The 25,277-nt window shown below is 55.6% G+C and overlaps 1 protein-coding gene across 8 annotated transcripts in view; it reads right to left on the bottom strand.

Moving 5' to 3' along the window:
- osp (myosin phosphatase Rho interacting protein outspread) overlaps positions 1 to 25,277 on the bottom strand; it is a 177,505-nt gene that overhangs the window by 114,392 nt on the left and 37,836 nt on the right. For all 8 annotated transcript variants that reach the window (XR_013034906.1, XM_076526676.1, XM_076526683.1 and 5 more), the window contains exon 2: positions 12,139 to 12,219. Coding sequence is in view for 7 of the 8 variants with exons in the window: in XM_076526676.1 (XP_076382791.1) it covers positions 12,139 to 12,219 (81 nt within the window). In the remaining variant the exon portion in view is untranslated. The remainder of the gene's footprint in view (positions 1 to 12,138; positions 12,220 to 25,277) is intronic.

The raw sequence follows: 25,277 nt of genomic DNA, 5'->3' as shown, positions 1-25,277 counted from the left end.
GATCTGCGGTAATTCGATCGTGAAAAGAACGAGACAGACGAGAATCGGTGTCGTTTCCCGCGACGATTTGTCGTCCCTCTCCGTTCAAATTCTTCGGACCAAACGCCGGCATCCGATTTCTTTCAGCGCTACGATCGCCACGACCCGTCGCGCGAGACGATTTTCCATCGAAGACAAAAATATCCTTCGTTCGTTCTCGTCTCGAACTTATCGACATTTATTCGATGTTTTCGAAGGGTCGAGGGCCGAAGCGTGCTCCGTTCAAGGATCGGAGGAGGAAAACGGAGAAAATCTGCGCGGCCCGAAGAACGTGCGACAGGGTCGAAGAAAATTCGGTTCGCGTGGAGCGCGAGATTCTCGTTCCCGGATGATTATTCGAGCACCGTGGTCCCCGGTTCCGAGCAGTCCGGTGAAAGGTGGACAGAGAGAGAGGAGCTAGAACGCAGGAGATAGCCGAGCTCTATTCATAGAACAATAGGCGGCATCGAGGTACCAGACGATGAAGTCACGTCACGACGCACACACTTTCGTGTCGGGCCGGCACGGGCACGGCGATGCGGCGATACGGTGCGGCCGCGGCCGCGGCTGCGGCCGAATGGCGCGTTTCGCGCGCGACTAGGACTAGGCGGTGTCCTACAACCTTGGCGAAACCGTTGGCACACATGACCGTATAATGCTCGACGGAGCCGGAAGACCGCGCGAGAAAGACCGACCGTGTTCCATGAAACCGCGATTCACGGAATCGTGATTCACGGCCGATGGAAACGGGCGATCCGTTTCGGCGGTGCGACTGGTCGATTTCGCCGCGTTCGCAGTTCGGCCGAGCTGAAAATGAATTTTAGGCTGGGAAGAAAGTGCGAAGTTACGGCCCGATGGTCAACGATCGATTACCCGCAGCGAGAAATCGGTTTGCAACGCTACAGGTTTCCAATTTCGACGATGGACGTCGAATCGGGGAACGCTCCGAGACATCGGGCATCGTAGTTGAGCGAAGGGAACGACAACGTTCGATTCTGTCTTCGACGAGTCTTGATATTCTCTTCGGGACATCCGAGAGCCTTCGATCCGAAAATCTGTATAAAATAAGAACCGCGTCGCCGTCTCCAAATATGTAATCACCGTTCCATAGAGGTCGATTCTAGATCGCGCTGGTTGCAGATCGAGACGCGAAGCAACGAGTTTCGGAGAGCAATTCGTTCCAGGGAACTTCGAACGATGCATCCAGATTTCCCCCTCGATTCCTCGACACCGATTGGTGCGTAAAAAGAACGCGCGAGTCGGACGCGTGCTTCTCGAACGTTAAGATCGTATTTCCATGGAACGCGCTCGCGGCGTTCGTGGCAAATATGTATTTCGCGGGTCGTTGGAATACGCGGTCGTTGCAATGAAACGAAACGTCGAGATCGCGAGATCGGATCGACGCGCGGAGCCGCGACGGGTTAATGACCGAGCACGCGATAAAGATAAGCGGTGGTTCTATTTTTCTCGCGGAGTCGAAGACGCGCAACGAGCGCGCGCTCGCGAGTGAAATATCGATGCACCGGCATCGCGGAACGTCCGCGCGGCCGCGCGATGATTTTTCATCTTTCCCCGAGGAGCCGTGGTGAACCGTGTCGAAACGGGCCTGATTTTAATGGCGGCCGAGGCGAAGAGCCGAGCCTGCTCCGCTGGCCCCGTAACCGCGACAGAATATTCCCCGATGGTATCGTCTGACGGATAAATGGGATCCCCGTGGAAACATAATCCGAGGCGGGTGATGTTTAATGTATTAAAGGATCGATCGTACACGGTGGATCGGTGATTCGAGTAATCCCATTGTCTCGCGGAGGCACACGAGCCGCGACGGCGGCACGACGAAGCCGTGTAGATGAGAATAAAGTCCTCATAATTGGCTCAAACTGTGTACTCGACATTTTCACTTTCCAGAGATCGTTGCCCTGATAACGGAGCCGCTGCCCACCCCTCACGCTCTCTCTCTCTCTCTCTCTCTCTCTCTCTCTTTTTCTCTCTATCTTTCTCTCCTTCTCCTATTCCAACCGATGCCAATAGATCCCAACAAATCTCAACAAATGCGACACGACCCTCTGCTGGTTGGATAACCAACTTTCGACGAGCTTTCTGCAACGCGCAGGCTCGTTTAGAACGCTTCGCGAACGCTTCCTGGCGCGAGCAACGACGTCTCCGTGTACCGAGAAACTCTGCACTGCCTATAAAAATCGCGCGCATCCTCGAACTCCGAGGGTCGCTCGTTTCAATCGGGGAATCGTCCGAAAGAATCGATACTTAATTTTGCAGGTTCGATATTCGAACATTCGCTTCGTTGTTTCTCCGTAAAGCGATCTAAGGAAGAAGACAGGATTTCCATGATATCTTTAACACCGAACGTTTCAAACATTCTCCAGAATATCAAGATTATGTCAAGGTTAACCTTGACATAAATTAAATTCTGAGAAGCGACGATACTTTATCCGATCGTAAACAAAAAAAAAGAACAAAATAAAACGAATTGAAAGAAACGACTGGTTCGATCGATCGTAAAATGGCAGAACCGATACACCGTGTTCGGACGATAACGCGATTAACGTTCGAGCAACGCGACACAACAGTTATTTCTAGTACTGTGTACATTTCGCCGCGGACACGGTGCGCACGTTTGTTCGTCGAGCTCGTGCAGCAACCGTGTACGAAAAGCTCCGTAGATCGGTCGCGGCGAAACGGGGACGAGTATAAATTCAATTAAACGTCGCGTTAAGAGATCTAATTAGGGTGTCGGTATCGCTCGGCGGACTTAATGTCGCATAAAATTATGGTAATCGCGACAATAACGCGGCCGAGCCGGGATCGCGTGTAAAAGCTCTCGGGCCGTGGGCCCGATCGCGCCGTGAAAACTTAATCGCGCGTGTGGGATATCTCGAGCCACGTGGACGCGAACTGGAGCCAACTGGAGCCAACTGGAGGCAACTGGAGGCAACTGGAGGCAACTGGAGGGAAGTGGAGCAACAGGCCCGATGGCGTCGCGGTCGCGGCTGAAATAATGGAGCTAATCGCGACCGATCCGGCCGCTTATCGATCGTCTTAACGCGCACCAGAAGCCTGCGCGCGTGCTATATACGCGTCTCGATCGATCCGCGGAACTGAATCAAGCGTTGTCTTCGAGGCGTTCGCGACGCGCCACCGGGATCGGGACTCCGGGACTCGTCGCGCTCCTTCGAAGGAAATTGTTTTCCAATCGGGCGATCGATATCGAAAATTCGTCGGACTCGGGCGTCTCGGCGAAACTGCGAGCCGAAAGAATGCCGAGCGAGTTTCTCCGCTCGTAAATCGGGTCGACCCGCGCCTCCGTACGATCGGAACTACGAAGACCATCGCGCGATCGTTGCGTCGAAACGCGTCGGAGGAGAGGAGGAGGAGGATCGTCGCTGGCCTGATTTTTCTGCGAACGATCGCGGTGGTCGCTTCGACGATTTTCCCTTCATCGAACGCCGCTTTCCGAAACTCGCGCGCGGCGAGCGTTATTCGTTACCGTCTTCCACCGGGATTCGCTCGGTTCGTCGGCACGAACAAAGGGTTCGACCGTTCGTTTTCCCCTCCCTGTTTAATCGTCGAACGAAACGGTGTCGCAGGATCGTTCCAGACTCGCTGGGAAAAGGAGCTCGGCCGAAACGCGGCGTGCTCGGCGAGCAACAGGCCGAGCAGCGGACACGGTATCGGAGAGCAGTCGGCACGTAGCTCCGATCAAAACTGCTTTCTCCCGTGGCCCGGAGGTTGGCATAACCGACCCTAGCGGCGCGTTCCAGAGATTGATTGCCTTACCGATAATTAGCCTAGCACGACCGGCGCGCCGGACCTTTGTCTCGACGGCTGACCCTGCTGCGCCTCCCTCGGTCGGACCCGACGGAATCCGCCGGGTGTATCGAGAAGATTCCAGAAAAACGCTCGGTCTTCGTTCGACGATTTCGCGAACGAATCCTCGTCGAACGTTCGTCGTTGCGAAACGGACCGGACGACGCGCGACGAGTTTGCTAGTTTCTAGAGAGCCGGCGAGGCTGTAGAGCTATAGAGGATAGAGCCAGTTTCTGCGTCTTCCGATGATGGAAAGCGAAACGAAGGCGAGGCGGACGAACTCTGACCAAATTAGGAGCTGCCGGCTGCCGCGAGCAGGCCGCAGAAAATTCAGTGAAAACCGAGCTGCCGGCTCCGCGTTGCCTTTCGCGAAAACTGCTTCGACGCTGCGAGACGAGACGAGGATAACGACTCGATCGTCGAAGCGAGATCGCGCGGTTATTCGAGACGTCTAAATTGTGCCGCAGCATTCTGTCCGAAGTTCTTTCGATGGAATACGAAGAGACGATCGGTCGCTCTTCTCCGTTGAAAATTCGGAGATACGTGATTCGATTAGGCGGCGCGTCGTCGGGCACGGGTCTCTCGGATTTGATTGTGTCGCGGGCGAGGATGAACGAGAATAAAATGCGAACGAACGTCGAGGCGGAAAAGGCGAGGCGAGGCGCGACGGAAGGAACGGAGGACGCGTGCGGGAAGGGCCGCCGCGAGGCTTTAAGAGGCAGCTCGCGCGAAGGGAGGCACGGCGCGAGAAGGCCGGGGAAAAAGGACCAGCGACGCGCGTACGGGGCATAACTCGCGAATAATGCGCCGTTTTATACGGGCGTACGTGAGCGAGTCGTAAGCAAATGCATTTCGCGAGAGCGGGCCTTAAGTCGGGCCCGTCATCGGCGGCCGGTCCGCACCGTTCCGCACCGGTCCGCTCCGGTCCGCACCGCGTCGTTACGGCGGAGACGCGCTCGTTAATGCCTCGTACGGAGTACGGAGGCGCGCGAGCCTCGATCCTCCTCCCGTCCTCTTATCCCGATCGCGCACCGGGCTTGTTTAACAAGAACCCGCGCGGCCCGCTCGTCTCGTCTTCATTCAATATTGTTCAATTAAAAACTCGTAAAGTTCTTTGATACCGGTGGCCGGGGGACCGGGTATCCGCGTCCGAGAACACCGCCCTTTCGCCCCGGATAATCCCCCATGGAATTACGAACGATTTCGCGTGATGCGAGCAATTTCCCTCGTCGGCGAACGAGCCGGCCAGCCTCGCGATAAAAAGAACACCGCTTCTCCTTCTTCGCCTTCGCCTCATCCTCCTACTTCGTCGTCGTCGTCGTCGTCAGCGTCGTCGTCGTCAGCGTCGTTGTCGTCGTCGTAGTCCTCCTCTCGTTTTTCTTCTTTTTCTTCTTCTTCTTCTTGCTGAAATCCCGCGGCAATTTAGATATCACGAGAAAAGCGGGATAACAGCGACCACGATCTCCAGCGGATTCGAAGAATAGCTGAGAAATACTCGCTCGACTTCTTGCCACCTAAAATCGGATCGTCCAACGATCCGCCTCGATTCGACGCGACGGCTCTCGTAGAATCCTTGCGACGTTCGGCGGTGCCGTTGCGCCTTGAAAAAAACGTTTCCTCCGGCGGACGTCGTCCCGAGGCGACTCGGACGAGGGATCCGAACGCGGAAGATCGGATAACTATCGGCTTCGGGAAAGCGATCATCCGCCTCCGATTCGGGTGAACCCGTGTCGTTCGAATTCGATTGCTCGCGTATAAATTGAGAACCTCTGTGCGAAAGCTATAGATATTTTTGCACGCGGCCGATATCGTTCGACGAACAGAGCCGGACGATGAAATATCGAAACGAACGTACGATTTTCCCATCGGATCGACGATAAACCAGAAAATGCGTGAATTGCGCAAGTTTCCCTCGCAACGCGCGCCGACATCTATCTGGGAACACGGAACACCCATGGTTTACGAGCTCGTGAATCAAGATGGGGTCGTCGCCGATCCCATGCACTCGATTGTGCAATCCCGCGCGTCCAATTAAGAATCAACAATGAGATCGACTCTGAGAATAGCTCAAAAAGTTCTGAAGATATTCGGCGCCGCTTTTCGCCTCCGGCGATCGAGGAGGCCGTCGCGCGCCGTGGCATTCGAAAGAGGATCGCTCGTTTCTTCCAATCGCTCGAGACCGCTCGATACCGATTTAGTCGATTCGATTTCGACCGGATAAGACTCTCGGAGAGGCGCCGCCGTAAATATTTCTTTGAATTTCGCACGAATGCTCGGGGATCGTTAACGAGACGGTGCCTTTCGCCGGCGAATCGAGATCGCGCCGCGATCCACATCGAACAATTACCCGCCGCGCCGCGCCGCGAAAGCGCCTCGAGCGGAGGCGCAGGCACGATGCAACAATGTTGCGGGCCGATCGGGGCCGCCGTGTCGCGGAAAACCTGAAATTCCGAGAGTCCGCGCGGCGTTTCCATCGCTCGAATTAGTACGATTAGTCGGAGTCGAGGTCGGAGGGAGTCGTTCGGGCCCGACGCGATTCCATTGTGGCCGTGATCATGGGCGCCCAGTGAAAGCATAACATTAGAGACGCGCTACTTATTTTTCCGCGAAAACCGGGACAGTCGGCGATAAAGAAATGGAAAGAAAAAAGGGGCGAAAGAGAAACGGGCCTCGCGAGGGATCGCGCGTGGAGGCGGAAGGGAAGTCGAACTCGGGCAGAAAGGGGGAGGCGCCGAGCCGGCACCGTTTGTCTCCATTATGATGCAAATGAACGCGAACGCGGTTCGTGGAATTTCGCGGTGCGGCGCGGCCCGGCCGGCCTCGATTTTTTCCGCGGATCGCCGGTTCATTAGAGTGTGCCGATTTCTTCGCTCCGCCTCGGCTCGGCTCGGCTCGGCCCGGCCCGACCCGGACCGGCCCGGCACCGGCCCTGGGAAAATATCTTGGTGCGCGAATTCCCTCGGCCACGCGCGATCCAGGCCAGCTTCGTTCGCAAGAACAAATTAAGCCGGCGTGCGCGTTAATTGGGTAATTAACCGGACCGTGGCGTAACCCGCGAGAATTAAATTCGATCGGATCGCCCGACGTCGCCTCGCCTCGCGTCTCGTCGTCGTCGCTGGTCGCTGGGACATCTCGATGGAACGGCTTTTTGGTGAACGCGACTGCATCTCGTTTCACCCTCGAGAGAGTACATCCTCGTCGACGGTGCAAATATAACCTGCTACGTTCGGTGTGACGTTGAAATATAATTGTTTATCGGCTAATGTCGCGTTTGCTGCGCGATAGAGTCGCTCGTGCGACCGACGCGACCGTCGAGGGGTTAATTGGCGGGAAAAAATTGGCCGTTATCGCTTAACTCGATGGAACTCGCTCGGTTCTCGCACGGTTGCAATTGCGATACGCCTGTTCGTTCGTCAGAAATTTCAAGTAAAAGGAATACTACCTTCGCGCGATAAAAATGTTCCGAGAAATTTACGTCCGCGACAGATGCATAAAAGTCTGCTGGTTTTTGTAATTACGCGCGTGCTCGCAAACGTTGCCAACTCGAACATGCCGCGAATAAATTACCTACGCGTACGCGGTCTACCGATAAGCGTTGCATCGACGACCAACGTTTTGTACAGCGTTCGGTAAGACTCGCGGCCTTGAAAATCGCGCGCCGAACGCGAGAAGCTGCATCGCGATTCTTCAATGGAGCCATTGTTCAAATTTGAAACAGAAGTCGCAATTAAGAATATTACCGCTCGACGAGACGGCACGCGAGCGACGATCGGCCTTGGAAGCGTTCCTAATGAAGCGAGTCCAAGCAGTTCTACAATACCAACAAAGATCAGCGGCGATCGCTGTGCGCGAAGATGCCCAGAAATAGCGTCTAGATTCTAGATGGTATCGAGGCTTCGCGACTCGTAACGCGGACGTAACGGAGATCGCAAGGAATTCGCGATTCGATGCGAATTTCAACGGCGACCGTCGTATAAATCGAGTCCGGCGAAGATCAAAATCGAATCGAATCGAAGCACCGCCATCGGTGCGGTCCTCGTCCGGGAAACTTGGCGCGCGTGCGAAGCGGATTCGATCCAATTTCGATCCAATTTCGGTCCAATGGCTCTCGCGCGCCGATAAATTAACCACGACCTGTCTATTGTGCGCAGTGTGCGCCGGGTGGAGCTAAACTTTGCCTACGCTTTGGTCTCTAATTTCGCGGAGCTGATAGATCGAGGGGCCTGTTGGGAGCCGCGCCGGCGCGAACATCGAGCTTGATGAAACAGAAATTGACCGCGCGTAGGTACGTGTCGGCGTGGGACGAGGTCAGCCGACAAAAGGAAAGCGGCCGGTTCTTTTCTTCACCTGATAACGCTGTTTTCTCGGCTACAAAGAGCCGGGCTAACGACGAGGTATGCCGGCATTACGCAACGAAACCGTGCGTGCGCGATTGTGCAACGAGATCGCGCCGCGCGCCACGGTCGGCGTCGGTTCCGAAAACCGACGAACGTTATCGTCCGAACGGTAAACACCGTTCGGCCGCCTGCTCCTCTTCGAAAACACCGGCTGGAAATCGGTGGACGAACGCGCGACACGTGTCAACAATTTTCGTTCGAGCGCGCATCGGCAAACAAGCGGACGCGCTGACGTAGCAAGACTTCTTCGTCCCGTCCGCGTCGGCGTCGCGTAGAAGCACCGTCACGCTCGTTACGCAACTAATCGCTGACCTGGCCCGAGGGACTCGTCAACGTCGACGATACAAAACGAATTTTTGTCGATTCGCTCGAGGGAGCCGCGCGCTCGAGGCAGAGAAAAGCCACCGGGTCCCGTTCGGTCGCGGCATTATGCAACGAAACGCGCTTAAAAAGACGACGCTGACGAGGCCTTATCGGCCCGGAGTAGTCGGTGCTCCTTATCGCCACGGGCATTAAAGCGACAGCGACGAGGAACGGCCCGGCCCGATCCGTTCGTTTATTTTATTGCGCGCGCGAGGATTCCTCGCCTTCCATATTTTAACGCCGCTTCGACGTTACGACGTTACGACGTTACGTCGTTACGACTGCCACGGACCGCGGAATTGCCGTGCTCCGCGTTAAATCAAACCGTGACGCGAACGCGTACCGCCGGCGAAACGGTGAAAAAGACTCGGACGACTGTGTCCGATCCTGGCGATCCGCAACTGCTGAATTAGAATCCCGAAACGACGCGACGAAATGCCACGATTTCTCGAAACGTAGCACGAAACTGAGAAAAATCGCACGGTTTCGCGTAAAAAATACCATCGAGAAATGATATCGCTCGTACGCTTCGACCGTTCGTTCGATCTTATTCTCAGCGGTTCGCCGAGAAAGATCGCCGACGAAACTGCTACCGAGGTCTATCCGTTATGCAAATTCGATCAAAATCGGTGCACGCAAGTTCGATGTGTTCCCCTCGTCAGTTTGATTGCCGGTGACGTCAATTAATGAATTTTCGCCCGGCGGATAACGTTGAATTTCGTTCGCCGGCAATCGATGCTGCCATGTTCGATCGAATCGATGGACATGCCTATTAGACCTAATGGACGAAGTTTGCATTCGGAATTAGCGCGAAGAGTGTACCCGATATAGCCGGTATTAATATTCTGTCGGTAGTTAAGCACTCGGGATCTATCATCAGGGATCGAAGAGAGCGCCGTGCCGCATCGCGCAGAGCCGAGCCGCGGAGAATCTGCCAAGCGAGACACGTCGCGGCGATAAGGATTTTTACCGGCGAGATAATTCGATGATTTAACGACCTTTCGCCGGGAGAACATCGTTTTCCTCCGAGCCGCTCCGGCTGCGTAACTTCGCGCGTTCGATATGTGCTTATAAGACGCAACGCGTCCGTTTTGTCCATCGGTCCAAAGATAGATTTCGCGATACGAGACCGCAAGTCGCGAAAAAGTTGTAAGACCCGAAGCTTGTAACGCGCGCGCACGAAAGAATGTAGACCGTTTTACGAGCGAGCCACCCGCGGCGACGGTCGACGAGGAAAAAGCTTCGCGTAATTTTAATTATATTTAGTTCTTCCGCGTACCGACATTCGATTAAACGACGGTCTTTTATCGGGAACGGAAAAAGTCCGAACAAATTTTTAGCTTCTACGAACCGTAATAACAGGTGGAGGGAAGTTTCTTCTCGGTGTCCAGTTTTTATCGATCGGATCCAATAAAAATGTAAGTTTCTCCAGATTCCCCGGTCTGCTCACGATAATTGCTATCCGGGGATAAAAGCGGAATGTTACTCGGCGATTATTAATTTGCCGTCGTTACGCGGTTGTACGATCGTTAGGCGGTAACCTTAATTGTTGAAAAATTGGAGCGTCCGATTTTATTCGTTTCTCTGGAGAAGCGGAGATTATGGTTGATTTTAACGAGCGACGGAAGAGTCCCGCGAGGCCTCGCGGAACGAGGCGAGACCCGCGGCCGGAAGAGGAATCCCTATTCTTCGTGGAACCGGTGAAAAACTCGCGGAAGGCCGGTCACAGCTGTCATAGAAAATCAAGGGAGAGTCTGTTGATCGAGGCCAAACACGGTCATCCATGAAACCGCTTTCTATTCGCGCGTTTCTCGTCGCACCGCGCCGAGCCGAGCCTTGGCTCGCCGAGCCGGCGGGCTCGCGTCTTTAAAGAACACCGCGCGGCAGAGGGATTCGATAATCGATCGTTTAAATTCGCTATTCCCCGACTTCCGCGTTGAATCGCGGGGTATGCGATCGATAACGCGGCAGGTGGATCGGCGATCGCTCGCGCTGCGAGTATTCTGCCGCGACTCCGCACGATTCTCCGACTCTGCAGAAGCGATGTGCGCAACCGGACTGCGAATTTTTCGCGTTTATCGGAAAAATTCATGGGGCGAACGGGTAACGGTAGAATTCTATCGAGGCTAACGAGTCGAACCGTTTCGCGCGAACTTGCCAGCGCTCGAGATAGCCAGCTTTTATCTCGAAGATAACAATACGCGTAATCGATAAAGGAATCGAAGACGAAATTGTATCGTCGGGAACAGCGAATCGCGCACGTTTTACCAATGGAGATAACGGCCAGCTATTTTCTCCCGAAGCGTACAAACGTATTTTCAAGTTATCGGGGACGGTCGATCGCCGAAATTTGCAATAACAATGAACAGAGATCTCGACGATTTCAGACTCGCCGGGATCCGCGCGCACGTTTTATCGCGCTTTCCGTTTGCGAGCGCGATAAACGCGTAAAATCTAATTGCAATTATTTGGAACACGTCGGTTGTCCCGGCGTAACGGAAGAAGTTGAAAACCGAAGTTGGCGACCGAAACACGTGCCAAAGATCATCGATGTTCACGCCGTTCGCGCCGGGGACATTTATCAACCGGCGTGATTTCTCTAATTTCGCTGTAACGAAGACGACCGGGTGCGGAAGAAATCGTCTCGTGCGCGATAACGCGGAACGGGAGGAATCGCGGGAGGTGGTAGGGAGAAGGCGGGATCTCGCGGGTCGGCGCGGCAGCGGCGGTGGCGGTCGATATACGATAAATCTCGGTTTTCAATGAACGTCCGAGGCCTGGGAGCCGCGAGCCGCGAGCCGCGAGCCGCGGGAAATTGCAGCTCCGCGAGATCGCCGATTCGTCGATCGATCCGCGGGTCCGCGGGGCGGGGAAAAATCGGATACGAGACGCGTTAAGGATCGTAGATACGTCGCTGGCGGGAGAAAGTTTAGAAAGGAACGAGATCCGTTCGCGGTCGTAAATATAAAACGAGGAAAAAGAACCGGACCGAGATCGACGTCGGCTGTGTTTGCATTTTACAAGTCACGTTCCGCGGGCCTCGCCGTGGAACCGAATAAAACCGACGAAAATCGGGAATCGGGAAGGAGAGCTCTCGGTGGTATTTGCGGGGAGAATAAACGAACGAACGATCGCGAGGATATTCGTTTCGAGCCGTCGACGATACGGGATGCCGTACCGAGATCCCCGCTTTCTCGATAATGAGAAAATTGCGCGAGCTCCGATCGATCTTGTAACACGATCGGCCGATCGTAGAGCGTCGATAACGCGCCGCGACCCCTCGAGGCATCGAAACGGAAGTGATCGATGGGCTCGACGTAGCATTTCCGATCTACACCTCCGATCGTTTCTCGATCGCTTCCGCGGGGCCCGAGCGAACGGTAACTTGCGGTAACTTGCGGTAACTTGGTCCACGGGTACCAGTCGCGAATACACCGGGGCAGAACCGACGCAGCCGACAGAGAACCGAGAGAGAAACGGAGACAGAGCTCGTCCGGAGCGATGCCGGCTTCCCGATTCATTAATTTCCGCTTACCTTCGTCCGGTTCAGCGGGTTCGAGAAGTCCCAGCCCGGGGCGACGAACAAATATCCGCATTTTGAAATCTTCCTCGTTGCCTGAAACAGAAAATTGTCTGCCGTTAGCGTGTTGCTCGGGGACAACGATGGGGCTGAAAAGATTCGAAACGGTAGATCGAAGGAAAGAAAGAATTGCTCGACGATAAAAAGAGACGACGAACGTGCGCGCGTTGCGCGGCATCGCGATGCCGAGCCGAAAGTTTAAGTACAAAGCAAACAACACCGATCGAAAGACGCTGTAATTATCGACGCACCGTGATCATTCCAATTATTAGATTCGTGGCGGTTAACGAGAACGGCGTACAATTATCGCGCGGATCGAGCGTCGAGCGTCGCGTCGAGTCCGAGCAGCAAACGATGGAAGCAGAAAGTGATTTCTACTTTTCGATCTCTTCGGTGCTCGTCGTCCTACGAAAAGTCGATCGAAACGACGCGGTGCGCGGAGAATCCGCGAGAGCCGACGCCGAGTTTCACTTTCGTCGGAGGTTCGGAACCACCGAAAACGGCGAGTGGTTATGAAAAAAGTTCCCGCGGCTGCATTCCCCTGCATTCCGCGGGCAACTCGCGGAGACAATCGACCGCGAAAAGCAATCTGTCGGACGAACGAGGAGGCGATCCACCCCGCGGCAGCTAATCAAACTTTCCGACAGCGCCGTGGCGCGCCGGAACGTCTTCAAACTCTATTATTATGTTTGAAGAAAGATTTAGGGGCAGCCATCGACGGCGTGGCGCGGCTAGGCGCGGTCGACTGGTCGGAGAGAAAGAAAGAGAGAGAGAGAGAGAGAGAGAGAGAGAGAGAGAGAAAAGCGGCCTAAGGACCGTGCCTAGGCAGGGAAACGGAATCCATTCGGGCGAGGAGGAAAGTCACGTGAGCCAGGTAACTGTCTCCTAGGAATCTTAAATCGGTCATTCATCGGCGGTCGAAAGACGTTTCCTCTCCCGTTTCCAGCGATTCCCGTCTCCACCCTTCGCAAGCGACTCGCGTACGCCGACGAAACTTTCGGAAGGGTGGAGTCACGGTTAAACTCCGGCAATTTAAGGTTTCCGGTGTACCTAATCGCTCCCGAGAACTTCGACGAGGGACGCTGGAACGGTCGATCACCGCGGAGACTCGCGTCAGCCTCGCCGGGGAACGTTTCTTCGTTATTATTCGCTCGTCGTGCTCGAGAAAAGTCGCGCATCGTTTTTCCAACGACTATTTTACAGCGACCGTTCGCGAGAGTTTTCTGCTTCCACGCCGCGCGTCCTCGATGTCCGGCGTTTTCACGCAGTTTTACGCTTCCTCTGGGAAGGAGCTGCCTGGCCGTGCTCGGCTTTCCTTGGAAATATGTTAATCCGGTTCTCGGTACTTGTTTTACATCGCATTATCCCCTTGGGTGCGCGCAGAAAACGTTTCCGTCGACAGGGAGAAACCGTGGCATCGCTCTCGCCGTAGAACTCGCGTCCCTCGCGTCGCGTATCGTCGCACGGCTTCGTCGCTTCGACGATCTTCGAAGTTTTTCCCGCGCGCGTAGCCGGAGCTCTGCGAGTCCGAGTACCATCGTCGTCGCGAGACTCTCCAAGACTACGCGATTCAACCCTGCCGGTTGCAACTCGTAAAAAGATTCGACTCGAGAGAATTAGAAAAAAGGGGTATGGGGACAATTGTTTCGAAGACTTCGGGCCGCGAAGGGTTGAAAGACGGTCGAGTTGCGCAAGGGTCGATTCGAAGGTCGGACGATACGCTTTCCAAATATTTGCGAAGAAACCAAGATCCCGCTGCGGGAGGAGAAGAAAACGGAGACGCGGTCGCGTCACTTTCGCTCGTTACGAAAGCTGCATCCGCGCTGTACTCGAAGGGAACGAGCTACACCGCTACACGCTGGGAGAACGCGTTCTCGGTTTCTAGCTGTTCGCCGAGCGGACGCGAACTTTAAACGCCTGGAATTACGGCGAACTCCGTCCGCTCGGTCGTCGCAGGAGCGATTCTTTCGTTCGGCAGCCGAACAACGATTTCTCGTCGTCCCAGATTTCGGCGTAATTAATGCCGCGCGCGTACGCGACCAGCGGAACGTAATTAGAACGCGTCCAACCGGCGCGGCGCTCTCATAATCTGAATAATCCGAGGCCCGTTTTAGCGAGCGCGCTCGACGAAGCTTTATCGGATGGTTCGACACGACGGTCAGACTCGCTCGAAACGCGAACTAAATTCATAGCGCTTTTATTTTAACGTTGTTCGCTATAAAAGGTGTGGTTTCGTAAAGTTTTCGAGTCGTAGAATTTGATCTCGACAAATTTTCAAAATGGTTCTCGATTCTCGAATGGTATCGAGTAAAATTGTTTACAATATTCTCATCATCGCTGAAGCCTCTAGAATACTAAATTATACGACTAATACCAAAGTTTTAGCCACTGCATAACGTTAATGTTAATAATAATAATAATAACACTCGGTACATAATTTACTAACAAAATTTTGAAACGGCGACGACACATCGACTTCGAAATCTGTTTCACCGTCTCTGGTTCGTCCGTTTCCGTTGGTAAAATTATCAGGGTCGGTATTCCTTCGTCCAAAGTGGAAAATTTGATTTCAGCTCGTGGTTTCCGACGACACGGACCACCGTCCGACGGTGCTTCTTTCGATCCGGTTTCTAATTCTCCGATCGGAACGTATAAATTTCGATCGCTGATCAGCGGACCGATGAAAACACACCGTCGCGACGGTCTCGTTTCGGAGAGCGCGCGATCTTTCTATATCGGCCGTCCAATTTACGATGATGTCGCGATGCTAGATAGCAGCTCGCTCCGCTCCGGGATTTCGGTCGGCGCTTTCGATCGCGTTTCGATCCCGCGGCCGCGTCTCTCGTTATCCGTGGAATTTCTTTCACGCTACTTTCTACGGAATCGTTATCGAAAACGACGCACGAAATTACAGATCGCGAACGCGAACCGGTAAATGTAAATCGGCTGAAAGTGCTCGGCGCGGGCGCGCGCGGTCCTACGCTCGACGGCCGAACGAAAGTCCCGTCGCGGCGCGACGCGACGATTTCGTCTCGCGCTAATAGCCGGCGCTCGTTAAGACGTCGCTAAAAATCCATCGACCGACAAAAGCTGCGCGCGGCAAAATCGTTCCGATAACCGGCACGGTTCTGCAATTTGCACCGACGGTTCTTCGAACGCGGACACGAGTCGCGATCTTAACAACGTTAATCGCAACGCGGACCAACGGCGACGCGCGCTCGTTTACCCGGTGCTCGCATCGTTTCGATTTCTTTCCGGTCGTTGCGAGCGGTCGAGACCGGGCTTTCGTACGTTCCAGCGAAAGCGTGTAACGTAGAATTGAAAAAAAAAATGTTGTCCGAGCAATTTCTCGCGCGGGCGTCGAAAGAAATTACACAGGATAATCGGTGCCGGTAAGATTCGTCGGCGGGAAAAATAACCGCGTCGAATGGCTGTCGAATTTACGGGGTCTCTCGGCCGGGAGACAACGGAGGGGATGAGTTATACGACTTTCTGCGGGGCCCTGCTTCGTCCACGAAAAAATAAAAGGCCGCGCTCGGGTGGAGCGCGGCGGGACGAAGGGAGGCGAGCGGGGTGTCGGTGGCAAGAAGAGTAATACGTCTTCGGTTCTCGTGGCTGACGATCATTTTCCAGTGCGTGGCAATCACGAAACGAGGCGATCATCTGGCGGCCGGCCGAGGCAAGAACGAGAATTCACTCTGCTTTATGGAGAAATAAAGTCGTGGCCGGGACCGGCTCGCCTCGCTTCGGCTCTGGGACTCTCGATGCTCTCTCGAGGCGGCCGCCGCGGCGAGAGTTCTCTCCTCTCCCCGGTGCTCCGGAGCGCGTCTTTCTTTCGAGAAAATTACGGTGCTGCCTTGTATGGGCTAAACAAAAGATCACGACCACCGACAAAAAGCCGTCCGCGATGCCTAAACGCGCGAGCACCGCGGAATTCCTATCGCGACCGCCTAACAGAATCCTCGTCTGCGACAAACTAATTTACGCGCGAGATCTCCATGCCTGATCGGGAGCCGAAGCTGCGAGAGGAACCGAGACACCGTTCGTTTAACCGTGATTCGATTGTACGGAGGTGCGGTTCAATAGCTTTTCTTCCTTCCTGAATTTTAATATTCCCAACGAAGTCGTTTTTTCGACTTTCGCGACGGTGGCGTTCGCGTCTTCCGCGCGTTTTAACCCTTAACGGTCCAATGCCGCCGTACACGCGGCAGAAATCGATAAAACCGTAAGATCTGGCAGGAAACATTGGAGGAATAGGCGCGATTGTTTCGCGATGAAAATACATCAACGAAGTTTTATTTAAAAAATGAATATCTCTTCTCTATATCTGATAGAAAAATTTTCAGTAAAAAAATTTCTCTTCGTCTGAAAAACAGTCTGGACTTGGCAGCGCGTAAACTGGAAATAAATAGTCTTGGTCGCCTAAGGGTTAAACTCGATCGGTGGAACGTTTCCGAATAGAACGGGTCGCGCTCGTTCGTGGTTCGTCTCGCTGAATTCGATTCGCCGCGAACCTCGCGAAAACGTTGTCAGACTTTTGGAACAACGTTTTGAAATTTGATAAAGCAGAGTCGAAAAGCTGGCGCTGCGAACGAAAACGTGGAATTTTAAAGAACACCGTCGGACCGGTCCGGATCGTTTCGCCGCCGCGCGAAGCCGGTCGAGGAACAAAGCGATTTTTCAGCCGCGATATCGCCGGGCTCGATTCATCCTTCGCGAACCGTGTCCCGTTTGGAACGGAACGGAGCGGAGCACCGATAAAATTTCAGCGGAACGGTGGAACCTCGCCGGTAGTTTTCCGGCGCGCTTTTGTCCGCCGGTAGGATGCGAAACGTACGCGGTAGCGTGCGCGACAGTCTGGCCGGAAGTCAATTGTGAACGCGCGACGCGGCGGGCGACGGGCGACGAGCGACAGGAAGTCGGCGGAGAGGCCGGACGGAAAGCGGTTAAACAGAGCGTAGATTCGACGCGATCGATTCGAGCCGGCAAAAAGTTGGATCGAGCGGCGCAGCAGAGTTATCTCCGTGGATAGATCGAATAGAGAGGCGCAGCTCGGCCGCGAAGGAATTCGCGATTTTGCCGGTCTCCTCGTCGAACCGCGATTTTAATCGTTCCCGATGAATCGACTCGCGCCGCGAATTCCAGCCTCTCGGTTTCCCCGGTCCTCGGTCCCCGATCCCCGGTCCCCGGTCCCCGGCACGAACAAAACCGCCGGCAATTATTTATTGTCGAATCGGATCTCTCGGATTCCTCGCTAATTTCGTTTGTATTTACTGTTTCGCGTAGAATCGACCGCGATCGCCGCGCGATTACTCGAATGCCGTTTTTTCTTTTCTTTTTTTTTTAATTCCGGGAGCCGCGAATCCTTCCGTCGAGAGCAACGCGAATGCTGCCCATGGAATCGAGAACAACGCGCGCCGCCGGTAACTCGAGCACGTCGAAATTGTTACCGTCGCTGGAAACGCGACGAGACGTTCCCGAACGTCCCGGCATCTGTGTTCCGTATAATTAACGAAGCATATACTCCGCCCGGAGAAATCGAAAATAACAAGATCTTTCGATAAATTCGAATAGAGATTTTTGCTTTCTCTCGAAACCGTACGAAGAAAGATCCTCGAGCGAGCGAATATCTCCGCGGCAGTTTATATTTCGCGAGCCGCGCGGCGCGGCGCGGCGATATCGAAAGCACGAACGTGTCCGCAATTTATCAAGCTGTTCATCAAGAATTGAAATCGCAGCACGCTCCTGCGAAGCCGAAGCGCCGAAACGATTCCATCCGGCTGAACGTTTCACTAGAGTAGAGGACCGGCGATCTCGGCGGAGTATCGCGCTTTCTTCGAACAAAGCGAGCGTCTCAATACGCCTGGACGCGCGCGCGCGCGCGCTCGCGAACGCTCGCGAGAGCCGCAGCCGTGTTGCCAGCAGATCCGAGGCCAATTTATTCATCCGCTGACCCAATCGCGAGCGAGCGAGCAACACCTCGGCTCCCACGAGCGAGCCCCGACCGATACTAATTAATATCGCAATCTCGATCGATGCCTCTATAAATCATCCCCGGGACAGGCTCGGGGTCTCTCCGGGTCTCTCCCTCTCGCGCTCGCTCGCTCGCTCCGTTTGGCCCGCGGTGCTAATCCGTCGGCCGGACGATCGATCGACGCTGATTTACTAATCCGAGGTCGAAGGAACGGCGCGCGGCGGCCTGCTGAGACGACGTTGCACAATCGGCGAGACACTTGTCTCGCGATTGCCAATAATTGGACAGCAGGTTGATCGCGGGGAAGGTGGCACGGGTTGCCAGCTTCCTCGGAGGTCGTCCTTGACACGGTTCGGCCGAGTCCTTGCCAGTCCTTAAGCTCTAAACGCGACCCAGATGCGAGAGCCCACTCTCGCGCCTCTAATCTCTAATAAGGTCGAGACACGGAGGTGCTCGATGTGTTCGAGTCTCGATGGGCGTAGGTGCGCCGTGCAGGGATAGTCCAGACCGTGGAACGTCGAGAACGTGGAGCAAGGAGACAACAGCCTTTATTAAGGCAATTAAAGATCAGGCTGGCTTCGCCACCTCGTTAGCCAATCAGAGCGTGACGTGGGCGATGCCCGGCCAATCAGGAAATCCCGTTGCACCGCGCCGCGCCGCTTCAAGGTGCACGACACCCGCCTCTGTGGGAAGCTGCCGAAGATCAAAGTCTCCCGGGCAGTCGATTCCAGGGATGGCCTGCGAGCTCGAAAACGGCGAAAACGCAAATGCCGAAGGGAACGGTGAAAAGTAAAAGCCGTGTTTCTCCGGCTGTCGCGGCCGGCGGGAGAAAGAGGGTCAACGGACCGCGAGCGTCTTCGATTCCAGGTTTTTCGATTCCCAGGCAATTACTTTATCGACCAATCTACGTTCGATTCTTTCCAGCAGGGTTCATACGACCCGCGAACGCGCGGCATACGGCGAACGGCGAACGGCGCACGGTATGCGCGTCTCGCTCGTCGGCCGGCAGGCCGATTGTTTCTCTCTTTTTACCGATAATCTTGTATAATCCCGCGACCGCGGGTTTCTCGGAAGCGGTCCGGGGAAAAGCAATTTACCGCGAGTTTCTCCGCGCGGAGAGGAGCGTAAATCTCCCGTCGAACGAGCGACGGGGGCCACGTGTGCGCGTCGGACAATGCGGGAGCATCGCCGCGCGCGGCGACGCTGCGACGCGTCACGACGATACCGCTACGATTTCTTTGCGGATGGCCGCCGCGATCTCTGTTCCCTCGGGCCTTGGAGTTCGAGACTCGTTATTGCCGGGGCTGGAGGCGGCACAATCAGCGATTTGTCGCGGCGCGGCGCAGCGCGGAGGTTTCTACGACCGATCGAGAGAAAAGAAGCCCTAGGGTCCTGTGGACGCGGTCGCCTCCCCGCGAGAAGCAGACCGGGAGGAGAGCGAAGAGGACGAGCTTCGAAGCAGACCGGGAGGAGAGCAAAGAAGACGACGCTTCGAAGCTCGCGTGTGCCGCGCCGCGCCAGAAATCCCACGCGTCTCATCGCCTCTGCGAAACGCGTATCCCACATCCGGTGTCCGACTCGAATCCCCGGCCCTCGGTCTGGAAACCTGTCGCCACCCAGGGCCCGGCCGGGCTCGATCCTATCGCCTCGTTCGAACCGATCGACGAAAGGATTAAAGGCGCGAGAGTGGTCGCCGTGCGATTCCGCGCGACGCGAGCTACAACTCGCGAGGCTCCCGACCGATTTTTCTAGGAGCCGCGGGACAACTCGCCCGGCTCCCAAGGACGACCGTGGCCTCGGGGTCCTCCTCGACACCTCCGACGATCACGGACACTCGGAAATGCGAACGGTTTTAATGAGACGCCGCCACGAGGCGGGCTAACGAGATTCCGCGGAATAAAAGTGCTACCGGATGTTCGAGTTTGTACGATTTAATTAGTCGGGATGATGGCACGCACGCGAGCCGCGTTCGCGGCGCGGGGATATCTATTCGGAGTCGTTCGACGGAGACGTTGGAAGCCCTCGACGGTCCTTCGATTATCCGAACCTTCTCGCGTAAACGGTTCGCGCGACGTAATCTGCGAGAGGCGGCTGTACGAATGGAACGCCGTTTATCGTGGAAAGATTAAGACGATAAATCGGAGCCTGCGATTTATAAGCGTTTATTCGACGAGCGAAATTCCAGACGCCGAACGCGACGGAAGATCGATTCGATCGCAAAAACATCGAAACGTTCCAGGCTGGAGAGAAACGCGGCCGGAAAAAAATAGATTTGCAATTCGCTAGCCGGAGGACGGCGAAACAGGAAACGTAATTCAATGGGAAGACCCCTCCGAGCAAAAGGAAGGCCGATCCTCGATCCGATCGAGGGAGGGGATCGAATCGCGGCCGCGTAAAAACAGCCGTCGAGGGTCCGTCTCGTCGTCCGCGATCCGCCTAAGCGTCCGGTCCGGTTCCAGCGTCCGTAATTCCAACGATTTTTCCAGGGTGTTAATAATTCCTCGAGGTTAGCGTGAACGACACGGCGCGGCGCGGTGAGTTATTTCGATCGGGGCGTGCGACGAATCCTCTCGCGCCGAGAGGATCGTCCGTGAAACTCGCGCCGGCTATAATCATTTCTCGCTCCCATTGCGACGGCCGGTCCTTCCGATCGCTTTCGCATCCTCCGCGAGACCAATGACAAGGATTATCTGCTCGGATCGTGTCCTAACGCTTTCGCGATAATGACACGGGACAGGCGCGCGGACGCGCGCGATCCCCGTAAAAATCGGCAGCGTTCGAAGGACGCGAACGGAATGAACGCGAACAAGTTTTGTCCCCTCGCCGGCCGTATCGCCGGCCATAATTCTAACCTTTCTCTTCCGCGGTGGAAAAGTTCGCGCACGCTTCGATTCCGCCGGGAACAATTCCGCCGCGGCCGGCGAGCCGGCGACATCGTCGCGAACGCTATCGACGTTCGTCCTCGGTTCGTTCCCAGCTCGGACCGCTTTCTACTCGATTAGCTCCTCGATTAGCTCCCCGAATCGCTGAGACGTTGTCGCGACTGCGGCGAATCCGTTCTCGAACCGCGGTATCGCGTCGACGGTTTGCCGCGCGTCGCTCCTCGTTCCGTCCTCGCGGCGCGAGTCGCGCTGTCCGAGCGCTCCAACGTCGTCTCTCGGTCGAGGAGCATCGACCAATCGAGCATCGTTTCTTCGAACCGAGCCCCGGCTTCGCGATTCTGGGAATCCGTTTCGTCCTAAACCGATCGGTCGATTCGAGACGCGACGGATCGCGGCGGAAAATCTGCTGCGGCGAGCTCGTTCGCCGTACCCTCGCCTAATCGTTCGTTCGCTTACAGCGAGATTATCGTAAGCAACGAGGGTATCGCGAAAGTTCCGTTCAGATTTTCGATCGAACGTTTCCGCAAAGGGAAACGACAAAATCGGCGAAAGACGAGAGGCGAAAACGCGGACGATGCGAATTCGAGGCTCCCTCGCGTTTTCCAGACGCCGGTTCCGTCTCTTTCCCACGACGCGACGACGCGGCCGGTCGGGTCGATGGTAGAGTGTAGAGTGTAGAGTTTAGTGTGCACACGGTATTGCTCCGTTTCCACGCGAGCTGTAATTAAGTGGTCGTTAAACCTCCGCCCGGGAAAAGTGAACTCGGTCGGGCCTCGGTCTTGACTAAACAGCCCAGCCAACAGAGAAGTTTCTGTTAACGCGTTCGCGAGAGACCAGAGAGAAATAGAGAGAGAGAGAGAGAGAGAGAGAGAGGGGGGGGGGGAGAGGCAGAGAAAAAAAGAAGAAAAACTTTTCAGCACGGCCACGGTTCGACGAAACGACTCGATCGTTAATGACGTTCACCTGCGGTTGTGCAAAGACCACCTTGCTCGTTCTTAAACGGTTACGGGCTTAAACCCTCGCTCCGGCTAGGCGCATAACTCCGATCCTGACGAGATGAAGACATCCAGCCAGGGGAGCTGCAACAGCGATTTTTCAGCTCGTCGACCCGTTTGTTACGATCAATCTTGCGCTGCACCGCGAGCAAAGGGTCCGCGCCGATGTCCCTTAAATTCCGAACACTCTCCACCATCTGGAGATAAACTCGAAGAGCTTCTCCAGACATCGTCGAGCGCCGTTCTTACCAAGTTCTACTCGATCCAACGAAGGGAACGGTTCGATCCGACATCCTTCGCACCCCTGGCACTCTCCGAGTTGCAAGACGCGCCGGCAGAGCTTCGCGAAGCATTTACCGAGTCCAAGGACACCGAACACCGAGAGCGGAGTATTCGCTTCTAAATCGCGGGTATCCGTGAAACGCCGATAACGGACGCATCCTCCGTCTTCGCGCGATCCTCCCCCCGAGATCGATGCTCGTTCGCGGTAATTTTGCACGATCGCCGGCTATCCGTCCGCCGGGCTGTAGGTCGCCGATCGGCGTTGTTCTCGCGGTGGAACACGCGGGACGCGTTCTCACCTCTTCCAGTAGCTCGTTAGCGATTTGCGTGGCAACAATGGTAGACGGGAGTCTGGGTAATTATTCCGTACACACGCACGGTACACCTCTCCCTCGGTCGTTCCTCCTTCGTCTCTCTCTCGCTCCCATTCTTCCCCGGCTTCGGCGACGGGTCCTTGTTCAACGGCGTCGAAACACACCGGCCGTGTTCGATCCCACACGTCTTCGACCTCCGACGATTCTCTTGGGTAATTCTTTCGAAGCCCGGCTAACCAGCCGGGTTATTTGTATGCATTTGTATGCACAGCTGTATTGTTGTTGCAAAACACGCGAGCCGGTAATCGACGTAACACGCTGAGAGGGACGCGAACCACGGATCTCGCCGCGATGTCTGCCTCCGTCGAGGAAAGGCCAGAGGGACAGAGAGAGAGAGAGAGAGAGAGAGAGAGAGAGACAGAGAGAGAGACAGAGAGAGAGAAAGAGAGAGAGAGAGAGAAGGGAGCCGAGTTAATCTTGCGTAACGTAATGATTCTCTTTCTTTCTCTTTCTCTCCCTCTCCCCCTGTTTCTCTCCGGTCCCGGCCCGGCTGGATGCTAGTGCCGCGCAGCTTTTCGATTTCTTGCGTCCCGGCCATGATCGATGATGGTAAATCGTACGAATGGTTTACGATGATATCTAATGATACGTTACGATTCTACGCTCGCCCCCTGCCTCCGATGCCGAGCATCTCCGACGGGGACATCGTCCTCCTCGCACAGCCGGAGCAACGACTCGTTCCTCCCGTTGATGGAGGATTCGATCGAGCGTGGACTCGCGTTTCTTTCGCTCGAGAGAGAGAGAGAGAGAGAGAGAGAGAGAGAGAAAGAGAACAGCAGCCCGTCGAGAGAGTTACGTTTCCATCGTAAAAACCGTCGCGTCGACGGACATCGTACCTATCCGTCTTATTACGGGATTAGCCCGAATCGATGCCGCGCGACCACGCTCGTTCCCGGGTTCCCGCGTTCCCGAGTTCCTGGCCGCGTGACCCCGATTTTGCCCCCCAGCGAATCCGCGGGGAATGGCGCAAGAATCGTCGCAAAAAAGACGAGGAGAGCCGGCTCGCCGGATTCGTTCGAGACCGTTGCGTTGGTCAAACGACTGGAAACTGCCGGCAACTAGCTACCGCTGGACATTTATGGAATCGTCGACGGCGGATCGGAGAGGCCGGAGATGGGACCCGATCGGTTCGCCTTCCAACTGACCCACACAACGACGTCTCGCTCCATAAATTAAGAAGCGTTCGCAAGGTTGTTGCCTACAACTGCTCCAGATCGATCGGAGCGAGCTCGCGTTGCCCACGCGACGCTCGACGGCAACGGCAACGGCGGCAGGAAAAATCCCTGGATCGAGCCTCGGAATCGTGTCAAGGACAATCGAGGATCTACGGCGACCGATACGATCGACCGATCCCGAGATCGGGCGGTTTCTCGACCCGACCCACGACCCACGACCCACGACCCACGGGGCTCGCCGACTCGCGCGTCAGTCGCCGACGATAGCTCGGCTCTCGTGAGAGAGATCCCGAAAGCAGACGCGGGTCGAGGTGAATAAGGTGGAAAACGTGGGTGGATATAAACGTGGATGGATATAAGGTAGACCGATGTCGTGATGCGCACTTGTCGGGAGTGACTGGCCGAGCCTCCCGCTCGTGGTTGCCCCGGGCGATCACGGGTATAACGTGCAACCGCACGGCACACGGGCTCTCGTGTGTGTCACGGCACCTCTCCGGCCGCGCCGGCAGAGCCGAATCCTTGTCAACCGATCGTAGAAAGCACGCAGAAGAGGCATCGGCTCTCGTGCCGTTACCGAACATACTTATTCCAGGCCTTCGGCGTCGAGGAGATTAGATGCTGCCGCGGTAGGCGCGGGGCAAACCACCGACATGCAACGATTTTTCGCGAGAGTCGATGCGCGGCAGTCGGCCTCCTCTCGTAGGCATACGCTTCATGCATTCTGCCGATGGTGGAACGTTCGGAACGGATCGCACGTTTTCCTAGCCCGGGATTCAACGTCCTCGGTGGATATTGTCCCGACTGCTCGAAAAAGCCTATTATTCCATGCCAAGCCTCTGTCATCGATTCCATCGACGTTTGTCCGGTCTGAACGAAAGCGCGCGATTCGGAGACTCTTCGTCCGATCGAAGAAGCGTTCGCGGTGTTCGGAAGGAAGACGATCGGAAATTTGCAGGAAACGAAGTCTCGCGCGAACAAGGGAGAAGAGAGAGGGAGAGGGAGAGAGAGAGAGAGTAACGACGGGGACGGACGTGCCTCGACTGCGATTTCGCGGCAAAACAAGAAAATCGGGAATAGCCTGGCGTGCGCATAAGAGAGTGGTTTGTTTCTTGCTTTCGTCGGACGGACCTCGAATAGCAATGTTCTCACGCTAGCTCCTGGGCCGGGCTGTGTTGGGTCCCGGCACGCGGGGCCTGGCTCCGTCGGGTGAAAACGAATTCCCATTGACCGGCGCGGCCTGGCGCGGCCTGGCGCGGCCGGCCCGACCCGGCCCGACTCGTCGATCTCGCGTTCCCGGCCGCCTCGCCGCGCTCTCCTCGACTCCTCGCAGCCAACTAACTTCGATTTCACGGTCACCCGGTCCCTGGAATGCTAATAACGATTTCATCGTCGAAACGGTGGCCCTTCCGCCG

This window comes from Megalopta genalis, chromosome 1 (genome assembly GCF_051020955.1).
Source record: "Megalopta genalis isolate 19385.01 chromosome 1, iyMegGena1_principal, whole genome shotgun sequence".
NCBI classification, from domain to species: domain Eukaryota; kingdom Metazoa; phylum Arthropoda; class Insecta; order Hymenoptera; family Halictidae; genus Megalopta; species Megalopta genalis.
The sequence above is the reverse complement of the archived record's forward strand: the minus strand, read 5'-3'. Positions and strand labels throughout refer to the sequence as shown.